A 14,137-nucleotide genomic window follows, 5' to 3' on the forward strand; every position below is an offset into this window, starting at 1 on the left:
ACCCACTCATGTGCCCACAGCGATCAAGGCTCCGCTAGGACAGCAGGGCACACACAACCCACACAAGGACATTCTGGGAGCACCCAGCTCGCGCGAACAGGGAAAACTCACCACTGGGCCTCACAGGACACCGACTCCATACGGCCACTTGCATTGTACAGGAGATGCTCAGGCCTCGTTCATCTTATCACTGAAAGTTTCCAGCTCTCACCAGCCGTTCTCTAGTCCCCCATCCCCAGGCAGCCTCTATGCCACTGTCTCTTCCTATGAGTTCAGTTCTTTTCTTTTTCACATTACACATAGTAATGATACCGCACAGAATATGTTTGTCTCTGTCTGTCTCACTTCCTTTAGCATAACACCCTCAAGGCCCATCCATAGTGACCCAAATGGCTGGATTCCCTCCCTTCCCATAATCGAGCAATGTGCCATTTTACATGTACCTGTCACATCTTCTGTACCCATTCACCCATCGATGGACACACGTTGTTCCCACACATTGGCTCTGGTGCTAATGCTGCAACAAACCTGGAGGTGCACGTAGCTCTTCCAAGTCCTCCTTTCCTTTCATTTGGATAAATACCCAGACCTGGAATTGCTCCTTCATAGAACGGTTCTATTTATAACTCTCGAGGAACTGCCACACTCTATTCTAGAGGAACTGACTGCACTTCGCTCACGGCTGCTATGGGCAGAGTAGACACATGGACGTGATCCAAAGAGAAAAATACAAGTTTGGGTACATCCTGAATGTCTCATCCAAGTTCAAAGGATGGATGGAAAGCAAGACTCCCAGCCCAAAGGGAGAAACAACCCAAGTGTCCATCAGCCCATGGATGGATAAACAAAATGCGGTTTCTATAATGGATATTACCCATCCTATAGAAAGAAGGAAATTCTGACACATGCAACAACGTGCATGAACCTTGAATCATTACGCTGACTCAATAAGCCTGAAGTAATCGCTATATGATTCCACCGATACCGGCTCCCTGCAGTAGTCAAGCTCATACGGACAGAAGGTAGAAGGAGGGCTACCAGGTCCTGGGGGAGATGGATGAGGACTTCGTATTTATTGGGTGTGGAGGCTCGGTTTGGGAAGATGAGAAAGTTCTGGAGATGGACGGTGGTGACTGTAGCACAGCACGGTGCGTGTGTGTTCAATGCCACAGAATTTCACCTTTACTATGCTTAAAATGGTACATTGGTTATGTTATCGCACCACGATAAGAAAGGGAGGGAGGGAGGGAGGGAAGGAGGGAAGGAGAGGGGGAGGAGGAAGGGAGGGAGGGGGGAGCGAGGAGAGAGAGAGGGGGGGAGCGAGGAGAGAGAGAGGGAGGGAGGGAGGATAAAGAGAAGGAAGAAAAGTTTCAATGCCCATGAAAACAGGAGAGGTAGGAGGCTGGCAGGTGGTTCAGAAAAATCGTCCACTGATCCTGCAGCAGAACGGCTTAGTCACTATCTTTTCTGCGTCTGCGCTCCCCACCTTCACGGAGAACGTCATGTTCTGCCTTGAAGTGGAGATCTTTCCACTTAAGTCTTTCTGTGCATGTGATATTTCATTCACAGGATACAGGAGAGGGAGTGAAATTTCTGGCTCAAGACTGATGCACAGGCTGAGCATGCTGATACGTAGACTAGAGTTTCTTCATTGCACTTGAGGGGCAGGCTCAGGGCGATTCATGGACTCCCTCGAACTGTGGACACCATCTGAAGCACGTGAGCGCATGTGCAGCTTTCGGGGATTTTAGCTTCTCACAACGTCTCTTGGAATGAATGCTGCCTGAGGGTTGAGGATGCGTTTCCCCTGCTACACAATCCTGAACATCATTTCTGTAGACCTCGAGCTTCGCCAAACCCCATGTTCGGTGGTGTTGTGTCTGTTGTTTTCCCAAGTGCCTGTACCGCCCTCAACTGATTCGTGATATCAACCTATTCATTATAGAGGGGAAGAGCTGGGAGGAGAGGAAGAGTGGAAGAGAAACTCTGATGTGTGAGAGAAACGACGACTGGTTGCACAGGTCCCCAAACGGGGACCAGCTTGCAGCCCAGGCAAGCGCCCTGACCGGGAATCCAACGGGTGAAACTGACACTTGGAGGCTCGATGCTCGGTGCAAAGGGCCATGCACGTCAGGGCACCAAATTCGGGGTTTTCAAGTAAACCGTCACCTGACAGGGCCGTGTTCCCGGGAACTTTTGGACACTTTCACACCACTCTGGAAAGGTCTTAGCATTTCTGCTTTCCCTACATGTCCTTGTCACCTCCCTCTCCCACCAGGCTACACTCCGAAATGGGAATGGGAAAGAAGACGTCCCAATACAGTTCACATTCGGAATGCAGACAACAGAGCATCTGCTGGGGAGGAGATGAAGGGTGATGCTGACACTCGAGGACAGCTCTGGCGGCGGGTCTCATGTTGTTGGGTCAGTAGCAGGAGGTACTCTTTACCCTGACCTCCAGGACACGTAAGAGCACGCATGGCAGTTACATGTATGGATGGCAGTTACGTATATGGCAGTTAGATACGTGTGTTTACGTCTCTCAAACTCGTTGCCGGGTTGGGATGACCAATGACATCGCAGGCTTCGGAACCTCCTGATCGGAAGGATCCAACTCCGTGGCGCTAGGCAGCGGAGGGAGGCAACAGCCTATTCTCTCCAGACTTGTGCTTGCCAAGGTTTCTTGGCACACAGGAGCTGAAAAGAAGGGATGGCGGGCACTAGCCCAAGTCCCACCTCGGACAACTCGAGCCCAGAGGCTAGCACCTCAGGGTGCCCCCTGGAGTTGAGACTGATTCGGGTCAAGCCAGGACAATCAGGTGAGGAGACAGGGGGCCGAGAAATCGGACACGGTCGACACTAAGGAGGAAGGGGCACTGCAGGAGGGTGCCTGTGAAAGGAAGGTGAGCTTCAGAGCATCACGGATTGCAGGAGACTACAGGAGCTGGGGACCGGGATAGCCCCACGAAAAGGGGAGCCTGGGAGGCAGGCAAGGAGGGTTCGGAGATGAGACTCAAAGATGAGAGAAGGGAAGGGAAGAAACGATCAGGGTTCTTCAGTTCCCCTTCAAGGGGAGAAATTAAATGAAATGAGGTTGCGTTTCGGGACAGAGACGAAGAACACCAGCAAGGTGAGTTGGGGGCAGCGGGCGGGGAGATGGGCATCACCAAAGGAGGGAGATGAAAAGATGGCTGGGGAGAAGGCCAGGAGTCTATGAGATCGGGGAGAATGGAGACGTTGGTTTTAAGGTGGGGTGGAGGATGTGGTCGGCTTTAGGTGACCAGTAGCTGAATTCCAAAGGCAAAAGCCTCATCTCGTACCCTGGGTTCTTTACTCAGACCCCTGTGTGGATGCCAACCACCCGGATAGGACCGCTGGGAGGAAGAGGAGGAGGGAGCGCTCCCCAAGGAGGGAGGCACAGGAGGGGACCGCGCCTGGGCCTAACATCTGGCGGGTCCAGGAACTGGACGCTCTTAAAATGAAGATCAAAAGACAGAAAGCACCCACGGCACCGGCGGAACACCACCAGGCCTCTGCCAGGCGGCTCAGTAAGACCAGACCCTGGACAGCACCCTCCTATCCTGTTCTGAACAAACCACTTTGAAGAACTATACCTTTCCAACAGAAAAGAACGCCCTGCTAGTTGGCGTGCTCACTTTCCTGGGAGGGCGCCCTACCGATTCTCACTGGGGACACTTAGAAGTGATCAAGGATTAGGCTACACTTGAAAAGGGTTTGCGCTTGGGATGAGTAGGCCTGTGAGACTTCTTAGCTCTGACTGGTCTTTTGAGTCTAAATACCCTCCTGTGCGTAAGAGGTGATAACGAGGCCATCTTCTCGCCCTGATGTGACTGTCGACAGAGAAACGACCGAGTGGCTATGGTGTCCACAGGGGTGCGTCCATGCGTGATGCGGGAGCAGCACTCTTTGGTTAATATCTGCGTCACGCAGATGTGCTGCTGCCCCCCTACCTGTCTCTCGGTGCCCCCAGACTGGGTGGGTGGGGCGTGGTGTCACCCCTGCTTCCTTGCCCAGGGCGCCATCTCCTCTATCCCTCTTTCCGGCAGCCTCGCCCTTGGCCCTCATGGTGCCCACTGGAGGTAAGAGGGATTCAGGTGAACCCAGGAAAACCAGCTAAGGAAACAGGGGGCCCAGGGATTTGACACGGTTGGCATTAAGGAAGAAGGGGGACTGGAGCAGGTTGTGTGTGAAAGAAAGGAGAGATTCAGAGCATCAGGGATTGCAGGAGACTACAGGAGCGGGGGACCAGGGTATCCCAATGAAAGGAGAGCCTGGGAGGCAAGCAAGGAGGGTTCCGAGATGAGATTCAAAGCTGAGAGAAGGGAAGGGAAGAGACTATGAGGGTTCTTTTGCTCCCCTTCAAGGGGAGAAAATTACTTCAGAGGAAGAATTTTGAGGACAGAGACGAAGAACAGCAGCCAGGTGACTCTGGGGCGGCGGGCGGGGAGCTGGCCATCACCGAAGGAGGAAGATGAAAAGATGGCTGGGGAGAAGGCCAGTCTAGGAGACTCGGGAGAACGGAGACGCTGGTTATAAGGTGGGGGGATCGGTGGGGTGGAGGGGTGGTCGGGTTTAGGTGACCAGTAGCTGAATTCCAAAGGCAAAAGCCTCAGCTCGTACCCTGGGTTCTTTACTCAGACCCCTGTGTGGATTCCAGCCACCTGGACCGCACCGCTGGAAGGAAGAGGAGGAGGGAGCGGTCCCCAAGGCGGGAGGCACAGGAGGAGGCCGCGCCTGGGCCTAACATCTGGCGGGTCCAGGAACTGGAGGGTCTTAAAATGAAGATCAAAAGACAGAAAGCATCCACGGTCCTGGAGGAACACCACCAGGCCTTTGCCAGGCTGCTCCGTAAGAAGACACCCTGGACAGCACCCTCCTATCCTGTTCTGAACAAACAACTTTAAAGAACTACACTTTTCCAACAGAAAGAACTCCCTGCTAGTTGGTGTGCTCTTTCCTAGGAGGGCTCCCTATTCATTCTCACGGGGGGGGGGGGGGGGGCACTTACAAGTGACATAGGATTAGGCTAGACTTGAAAAGGGTTTGCACTTGGGATGAGTTGGCCTGTGGGTATCGCACCCTCTGAGACTTCTTAGCTCTGACTGGTCTTTTGCATCGAAAGACCTTCATGTGTGTACGGGGAGATAACGAGGCCAAATTCACGCCCTGATGTGACTGTCCACAGAGAAACGACCGAGTGGCTATGCCTTGGCTGCGGCAGGGGTGCATCCACGTGTGAGGAGGGAGCAGCACTCATTGGTTAATATCTGCGTCACGCAGATGTGCTACTGCCACCCTACCCGTCACTCGGTGCCCCCAGACTGGGTGGGTGGGGCGTGGTGTCACCCCTGCTTCCTTGCCCAGAGAACAATCTCCTCAATCCCTCTGCCTGGCAGCCTCAACCCTTGGCCCCAATCCTCAACCGCCCCCAGGAGGCCTACGGTTCCCCTCTTGGCCCCGGAACGCTCCCACGCCAACTGCGTTGCTGTCCTCAAGCTAACACATGCGCTCTCTTCACAGAGGATCCTGTCGTCAAAGGGTTCCTGGAATGGGACGTCAGGCTGAGACTTTCAGATAAGGTAAGAGGTATTCCTGCCCTACCACTGATCCTCGGACGCAGGGGGCAGTTTCCTGAGCCCACAGTTCCCTCTCCGACCGGACGCCTTGGCACCACTTGCCTTCGGGGACCCAGGCGTTTCTTGCACTGTGGACGGGAGCCCAGCCTCTGCCCCGGCTCCCCTGGGATCTGAGCCCAAGGCTTGTCCCTGTGGCCGCTGGCACATCAAGTCCCCTCTTCGCTCAGCTCTCGGGGGCGCCCCTTTGCTCCAGCTTATCAGAGACCCTCCTGATGCCGGCTGTCCCAGACACATGCTCCGAAACCCTCAGCACCGGCCAACCCGGGAGCATCAGCCTTTCCCTTATCCCGCTCTTCCTCCTCTTTCACTATGTGAGTCCTCATTGTCTATTTTCCCCCTCTGTCCACCAGTACCTCCTGGCAATGGTTGTGGCCTACTTCAGCCGCGCGGGCCTCTTCGCCTGGCAGTTCCAACGAGTCCATTTCTTCCTGGCCCTGTGAGTACTCGGCTCAATCCCAGGACTCACTGTCATCCTCTGGGGAGCGCCAGGACAGGAGTGGGTCCCCAACCTCTCAGCTACTTTTTACCCTGTTTCTACTGTGTACTCTGTGTAGGAACTTCACAGGATTGTAGTACACAGTGTTTCTTCTACTGTTCTTGGGAAAAGCCAGCCACACCAATGCCGGTGAAAAGACCGAGGAAAGCAAACGAAAACATAAAAGCCCCATGAAGATTCGACCCCGCTCTTCCCCTGAGTAAACAGGCTTGAGACTAACCATTTCTAAGCCTTCTCCCTCACATCCTGCCACACCTCTGAACGATACCAAATGTAATGGTCCTTCTCAATTCAGGCCCCCGTTCCATAATACAGATCCGTTGTGAAGTGCTCACCCCAGGTCCGTGGTCGGCTTGCTCGATTCTTTGGAGTGTCGTCCGGTCCACCAAAACGTTGCGGGTTCGAGCCCGGTCAGGGCTCCTGCAGGAGGCAACCGATCCATGTTTCTCTCTCTCTTTCTCTAAATCAATACACACCTCCTCCGGGGAGGAGAGAAAGCAGTAAGACCCACGGATGTTTCTTACGAGTCTTCCTGAATGTACTTCTAAACGCAGGTCTAAGCACTTCACCATCCCCACACCCAACAATTCCACTGCCTCACTTGGGCCTAAATCCGGCCCAGAGTTCTCGGTTGAAAATCAGCTCTCTCTACTATCCCCATCAAACGTGTTTACCACCCTGACGTTCCCTTCTTTGTCTCGCACTCTTCCTAACACCCTTCCCTGACTGGATACTGTACTTTCCGTCTCGGTATTTTTACCCCTATGTAACTGAAAGACGTGATTTCTTCTTACCCCAACTGAAACACTAAAACCTCCAGACCCCCTCACTTCCGCGCCCCAAGAGCAAAAGTAAAACATTAAAACATTAACAGTACATATGTGTCAATGACTTCTGAAAACACTCGGCACTCTTCTTTTCACGTTGCAAAGCTGACATGACACTGAGTCTCTGAGGTAATCAGCTTTGCACTTGACTAGGACGCAGAGCATTCAGTCACTCATCCCATGAAACCTTATAAAGTGCATCTCCAGGGCCAGGGAATGTGAGGATGGGAGAACTCAAGAAGGGCTGCTGAGTGAATGCGCCCAGGAACCAAGTCCCCTCTCAGTCGTTTGACAGGAAACTATGGATACTGAAACGGACCAGTTGGTCCCTGCCCACAGGAGCTGTCTAGGGACCGAAACGATAGAGAGACAGGTGTGTGCGCACACAGCAGGTTCCGGGAAGGGGGCAGGCTTCCCCACTGAATTAATTGTACCCGAATCGTCAAGGTATTCAGAGGGGCCCTTCCGGTGCCTGCTCAACAGGGGCTTGCTCATGACTGGGAGGCAGGCACTCTGTGACCCTGGATGGGGCTCCCGTGGGTCCTGTGTGAAGGCGACCCAGTCTGTGTCCTTTCTGGGAGGCTGACCGCAGGCAGGGGTCCGTCCCTTCCATCCCGTTCCTGACTGACACCCTGATGGCTTTCCTCAGCTACCTGGCCCTGGATATGGAGGAGGATTGCGCCCCTAAACAGGCCATCTTTTCCTTCCTCTACGGGGACAGCAACGACTCCCGGCGTCCCCTGTTCCACAAACTGCGATGCCAATTCTTTCGATCAATGGGCTGCAGGGCATGGGTCTCCAAGGAGGAGTGTGAAGAGGTAGGTGGGCTGTGGACATCTGGCGCAGGGCGATGCCAGACCGGAGACAGAAGGGATCGTGAGGCATCTCGCCTGGGGTTGGGGGATGAGAGACACTTGGGGGCCCGACGAGGGGAGGGACGTGGGTGCAACTGGAGAGTCCTCACCTTTTCGGGGACTGTTTGTCTTTCCAGATCCAGGCCTTTGATCCCGAGCTCTGGGTGTGGGGGCGAGACCGTGCCCTCCTTTTGGAGACCCCAGAGGCTAAGGTAGGTGCGTAGGAACGTCGGGCTGTGTCCCCGCAGGTGCAGACGCAATGATCTGTGGTCCCTTTAGGAAATGCGAGACATTTAACTGCAGGACCCGTGGTCATCGACCCCACCCCTCCCCATCAGCCGTCCACACACTGTGAAGCGCACCCACCGCGCACACAGCCAGGCACTGACGCGGCTGCCGGCCACGAGCCGACCACCACGCCCAGGCGCCTTGGTGGCATGGGTGGATGCCAGGCCTCAGGGTTTGGCTGACCTCATTTTATCGGAGGCAACGGGGTCCAAGGAACAGCTTTGTCCAAATCTTGAGTTTGCTGAAGAGTAGGTTCCCAGATTTTCCCATAGAGTGTGTTTTTACTTCCCTTGTTAACTCACTTGGGCCCGACATCCCTCAGGAATACCAACTCTAGGGACTTACCTACAGAAAGGAAACGTGTACCAGTAGGATTGCAGATGGCGCAGTCTCTAGACCCCACAATAAAACAATAAAATCATGACTAGCTCCCTCTTCATCCAAATTTAGTCTCCAACAAATTGCTTAGAGACACAGCATCGCCGTGTTCTTCATTTCCCCGCCTCACCGATCTCACCCCTTGTACAAGTACACATTTTCCCCTCAAGTTGATGGTCACGGAGGTTGGTCACAATGAGCAGAGGCTGAGAAACAGTAGCCCCGCCAAGGCTCACTATGATACACACCTTAGACTTACAGCTTTGGGCAGAGCAACAGGCAAAGACCCGGTTTCAGCCTTGTGAACTAGCTATCTCAGACCCTCCTGGCTGCCACATCCAAAGGCCACAGACTGGGTGGCTTAGAGAAGCGCAGACATTTCTTTCTCCCAGTTCCGAAGGCTGGAGGTCTGAGATCAGGGGCCGGCACAGCCGGCTTCCGCTCAGGAGCCTCATCTGTGCTGCAGACGGCCAACTCCCCGCCCCCGCCGTGCACTTCCATGCTGCAAGGGGCCAGGCATGGCTCTGGGGTCTCTTCTAAGGACAATAACCTCATCCATCAGAGCTCCACCCAGTGACCTAATCGCCTCCCGAAGACCCCCATTTCTTCTTCTTTCTTTCAAAATCCTCTCCCGAGGGTATGTTTCTGGCTTTTAGACACAGGAAGGAAGAGAGAGGGACAAACATCGAGGTAGGTGAGAAGGGATCAAACCCAAAACCTAGGTATGTGCCCTGACTGGGAATTGAACCTACAACCTGTCGGTGTATGGGAAGACGCTCCAACCAACTGAGCCACCGTCACCCTAGGCGTTATGAATTTGGGGGGACACAAGCACTGTGACTGTAGCACTAGCCAAGAGCAGACTCGGTGTTATGCTTAGACTTAGAATCCAGGGTTAGTGTCAGGGAGCACGCCTTGCGATGTTGATGTCTCGGGAACGTTGCTGGGGTGGTTCTAAGGTCAGGTTTTCACGTGTACAAATGGACCAAGGTGTGAGTAAAGCAAAGGACAACTCTCCTGATGTGTGCTGCTCCCTGAACAGAATCTCCTCGAGTCCTCGCTAGGACGCAGGTTCCTGGGTATGTGAAGTCATTTTTGGACTCGTTGTCATCACACTTCAACCCTCATAATGGGAAAAAAAAAAAAAAAGGTTCCTGAATGAGGTTGAGGATGGAGAATTAGAGATAAAATAGGATTTATAGGGTAGTCTAAACTCGGGCTACGAGTGACTGAGAATTGAGGCAATCTTCCTACCTGGAGAGTGGCGTGTTGGAAATGTCTCTTTCTCTTACTTCTAGGTCGCTGAGGCCACGGGAGATTTGGTGCGCAGCAGGAAGTGAATGCAGGTTCGCTGATGACAGGCAGGAGGAAGGGAAAGAGGAGCCTCCTGCGCAGACAATCTAACAGGGCCCAGAATATTCTCCCATGAGCTGGACGGTCACGTCCTGCTCTGCGGAACGCTTCTAGGAATCCATTTAAGGACAACAAGAAACCAGGGTGTTTTCAGATTGTGCCCCTTTCTCAGTCAACACCCAAAATTTCAGATCATTTCAGTCCTATCTTCGCCGAGGTAGAGGCTACAGGTCCCACTTCTCACACACCCGTTTGCAACAGTCTAGGGCCATCGCAAGGTGGAGTTTAGGGCTCAGCAGAGGAGGAACTACTTTAAAAGGATAAAATTAAGAGAGCCCTACGAACGTGAGAGTTGTGTATATACCAAATATTTTACTAACTTACTTTCAGTATGTTCCCATAGGGTTATTATATTTATTCTCATGCTTAGTATTTATATACTTCTGTTAAAGAGTTTGGAAATAGTTGTAGTTTTGAAAACACGCTGTTCCTACTGAGTTGATTATAACTCATAGATCTGTTACATATAGGTACATTTAATTGTTTACACTTTCAAGAGGGGTTTGGGGGGGTTTTATCTGTTATGTAATTTTAACCATCGTACCGCTAGGTGGGTAGTCCCCCCCATATTGTCATCAATATAAGTTTTTCTGTTTCGGTCTCTGTTATCGAGTTGTGGGAATTCACTGTCACTTTTTAGCTAGCCCACGTGACACGTCTGTACGTTATCTTACATCACTGAAGAGCACAGTGCAATGCCTCTTCTGAGGACATATGATAAAGATGAAGTTCTCACCTTTGTGATGTGTGTCGTTGGACCAGTTTGATTAGCTCTTCACTGTCAAGTGATAACGGAGCTTCGTGGGGTTGCGGTTACTCCACCAAACTCCTTAAACTCTGAAAAGTAACCCTGAATTGTTTTGCACGTCAGTGGGAAGAACAAGACGTTGAGGCAGAGCCTAAGCCTGAGAGCCTGAGAGCAGGAGAGAAGAGCGTGGTACTGCAGCAGCAGAAGGGGAAGAGCAGAGAGAAGGAAGAAAGCACCACAGGCACCTAGACGATAACCTGAAATTGAAAACAAAGCGCAGGGGACTCCACGGGACCCGCTTTCCGGCAAATGGGCTGTGACAAGCAGACCCCCGGGCACGAGAGGACACACACAGTGGTCACTACCTTATTCCTCATGGGCGTCCTTTTCACAACCTCCAATTCCAGCTTCACGTGGTTGAAGCACACTCGAGCCTGCGGTGGGCTAGGAACCGTGGGAGACAAGTGAAGGTGTCCCAGAAACCCTGGAGGAAAGAAAAAAAGGAAGAGAATACAGGAAGAAATAATTCTGTTAAGTGGGGCGGGCGTCCAGAGGGAGGGGCTCATAACCGGAACACCGGGTCACGGAGGAAAGCAAAGCCTCCTGGCAGATGGCATCGTCAGAGAACGCCGGGACGGTCCCAGATACCAAGTTCCCGTGTCCTCTGGGTGTGCCTCCCTCACGGCACACAGATGTGCTTCCCCCACCACAGAAGCTCACCTGAGATTTGGTGACTTGTGTTTCCCTTAGGGTTGCAATAAGTAGGCAGGGTCTTTGCAATCACTGGCTACGCGGTGGAATTCAACCTCCAGGCTCCTCCCTGCCTCAGAGATTGGGCTCTAATCCTTGACCTCTAATCACAGGGCGGGTCCTTCTGGCCTGACAGGCCCCCATCCTGAGTCTCCTCCTTAGCATGAACCCAGGCGCGCTACAAGGGGACCGGCACAGCTCATAGACATCGCTGTCTCTCGGGAAATGCCGAGGACCGAGAGGACCTTCCTCCAAGGAAACGGGGTCAAGGAACGGCCAAAACGTTCATTACACAACACGTGGAGCATGTCTTACTACGTACCACAAACCGTCGATGTAAAAAGTTCACTTTAGGTTCTTCCACTTTTTTCCTCTCTTCAAGGCCTGTTTTATTTCTAAAATGATGCTCTACCCTCAACTCCAATCAGAGAGGGTGTGCCAAATAAACACTTCGGGAAAACACAGAAGACAGTAAGCAAAAAGAATCGAACATGATATTGGCACCAAAGATGACCATCGTGAAAATTTAAGTGGATTTACTTCCGGGCTTTCTGCTAAGTTCGTGATTCGGTGTTCTATGTTTGTTTTACAGAGCTGTGAACAAACTACATACAATTTTAACCTTCCTTTTTTCATAACACTATGATGGGCTAACCTATTCTATCAGACATTTCATAAACTTCCCTTATACAGGCTGCACAGTGGACCTTTGTACGGGCGCTCCATGATACATTTACGATTCCTTTCAAATGCAACAAATGAGTATTTCCAGTTGTTTTCCTGTGGAATAAATATCATTGTCCCCTCCTTTTTGATAGTTCTCCTCTCCCTGACAACATTTCTTCATATCTTCCTCAGCACACCACGATCCCTCTATCCTTCCTTGTCTCAAAATTTACATTCTGGAAAGGAGCTGAGGAACTCATTCATACTAACGTGTATATGGTTCATAAAGATTCATTTATTATCTCTGCTAAGATACCTGTATCGATTTAAGCCAAAGGAATGAAGCTCTAAGCTGGGGGGTTAGTCATTAGAAAATCGAGCTGGTGAGGTCCTCCAACCTGCCTAATGAGGGTAGACTCCACAACAGCAAAAAGATTCAGGGCTTACTAACCGTTAGCAACCCTACGAGAAGGCAGTCTAGAGACGCGAAGGTGGTGATGCGCTGAACGGAGGCAAAGCGTCTGTGTAAGCCACGGTGAAAAAACTGGGTAGGAGAATGGAAGAAAATTAGAGAATTCACTGGGCAGCGCAGAGTCTGTTTGGTAGCACTTACCTTGTTTCCCCAACTCTCTAGTTTGCCTTTCCAAAGCACTTGGCCTGAGGGAGGGGCCTGCCCACCTTCTCAGAACCTCTTGGTCTGGCTCTGGGTCCTAATTACTCTGCCAAGTCTTACAGCCTTGGGGCTTTTGTCAGCCACAGAGCCATTCCCAAGGAGCAGAAGGGAAGGTCTCAGAGGGCCCATTCCAAGCCCTGTGTGCACAGAGCATCTTGTTGGACCTTCACCTCCTGCTACTCAAGGAGAAGAGTTCATAATCCCAGCGGCTGTGGGGGGCGGGGAGATGGGGCGAAATGGATACAAGCTTCCCGTGAAAGTTCATAAAGTCCTGTACTAACCTCCCACCCCTCCTCTTTCCCTCCTCCTAGGGGCTGCGTGGTGAAGCAGAGGGGACCCCGGAAAGACCTCAGCGGACCCCAACTCTCCCCACAGGAAAGGGTACCATGTCCGCCAGGGGCTGGTTCCTCTGGCTGGTTGGAGAGAGCGGACTCTGGAGGGGCTGTGCAGCATAAAGAGCAAACCAAAGGGGTCCGCGGCCCCGCCCTCCCTGGATTGCAGAAGGAAGGAAACCCTCAACGCGAAAATCCAGCCTGGCCAGGAAGGGGAAAAAAGCGAGACAAACAAGGAGAAGGCTGGGGCGAGATGTGGAGCTCCCAGAGTAGCTGTCGCAGCCCCAGACTCAGCGCTGGGCGCGCTCCCACGCAGGTTCCACCGTGACCGCGGACGCACCACACACGCACCTGTCCGCCTCCTGAGTGCTTCAAACCTGCAGCTGTGAAGATGTAGGCTGTCCTTTCTCCTGCCTTTCCCTCGGACCACAGGGACATTTGCTCACAGCCACGGTCTCACCTCAGCTCTTCCTAGTAACAAACAAGTGAATCTCCGCATTAGGCCAGTTCTCATGGGTTCCTCGAGACTCTAAGGAGGGTCACTTCAAACTGCCATGAGCGTCCCACAGCTCTCAGCGCAGTGTCCCAGCCACCACGAACCAAGGGTGGTTAAATAGTCAAATCTCAGAGCCTCTCCCTGCCTCACCGCACTGCCCTGCCACATCTGCATCCATGTGGTTGCATCCCAGGCTGGGAGGAGTCACTCTGGGGGGCAGCCTCCCAACAGGGAATAGGGGACGGAGGTACCCTCCTCTTTTCCCTCATACCCCCTTACCGGGAAGAAGCCTGGAGAGAGAGAAAGAAAAAAAATCAGTATCTCTCGTCTCCCTTTCTTTTTTTCACCATTCCATTGACCAGAAAGTGTTCAGTTGTACTTCTAATTCCCCCAAATCTTAATCTCCTGCTGTGACAGAGTGACAGCTGCTCTAGCTAGAGAGCTGTTCTTGCTACACTATAGGAGAATTCTGGGAGATGAGTCTTCCATGCTGGCATTTCGATATTCTAACGGGAAGATGAAATAATATGGAATGTTCTCTCTCCTCATAATAATCGAT

The 14,137-nt window shown here is 52.4% G+C and overlaps 1 protein-coding gene across 1 annotated transcript; it reads left to right on the forward strand.

The window, feature by feature from the left end:
- The first annotated feature begins 2,710 nt into the window (after positions 1-2,710).
- On the forward strand, positions 2,711-8,374 carry LOC150013116 (putative speedy protein-like protein 3). Its single transcript, XM_090275215.1, has 9 exons — positions 2,711-2,819; positions 3,339-3,548; positions 4,068-4,100; positions 4,660-4,869; positions 5,542-5,600; positions 6,008-6,093; positions 7,630-7,798; positions 7,972-8,046; positions 8,138-8,374. The coding sequence occupies exons 1-9, from the start codon at positions 2,711-2,713 to the stop codon at positions 8,372-8,374; spliced, it is 1,188 nt and encodes a 395-aa protein (XP_090131341.1).
- The last annotated feature ends 5,763 nt before the right edge of the window (positions 8,375-14,137 follow it).

The sequence above is a fragment of the Furipterus horrens genome, unplaced genomic scaffold, assembly GCF_987537825.1.
Source record: "Furipterus horrens unplaced genomic scaffold, mFurHor1.1.pri manual_scaffold_4, whole genome shotgun sequence".
Taxonomy (NCBI): Eukaryota; Metazoa; Chordata; class Mammalia; order Chiroptera; family Furipteridae; genus Furipterus; species Furipterus horrens.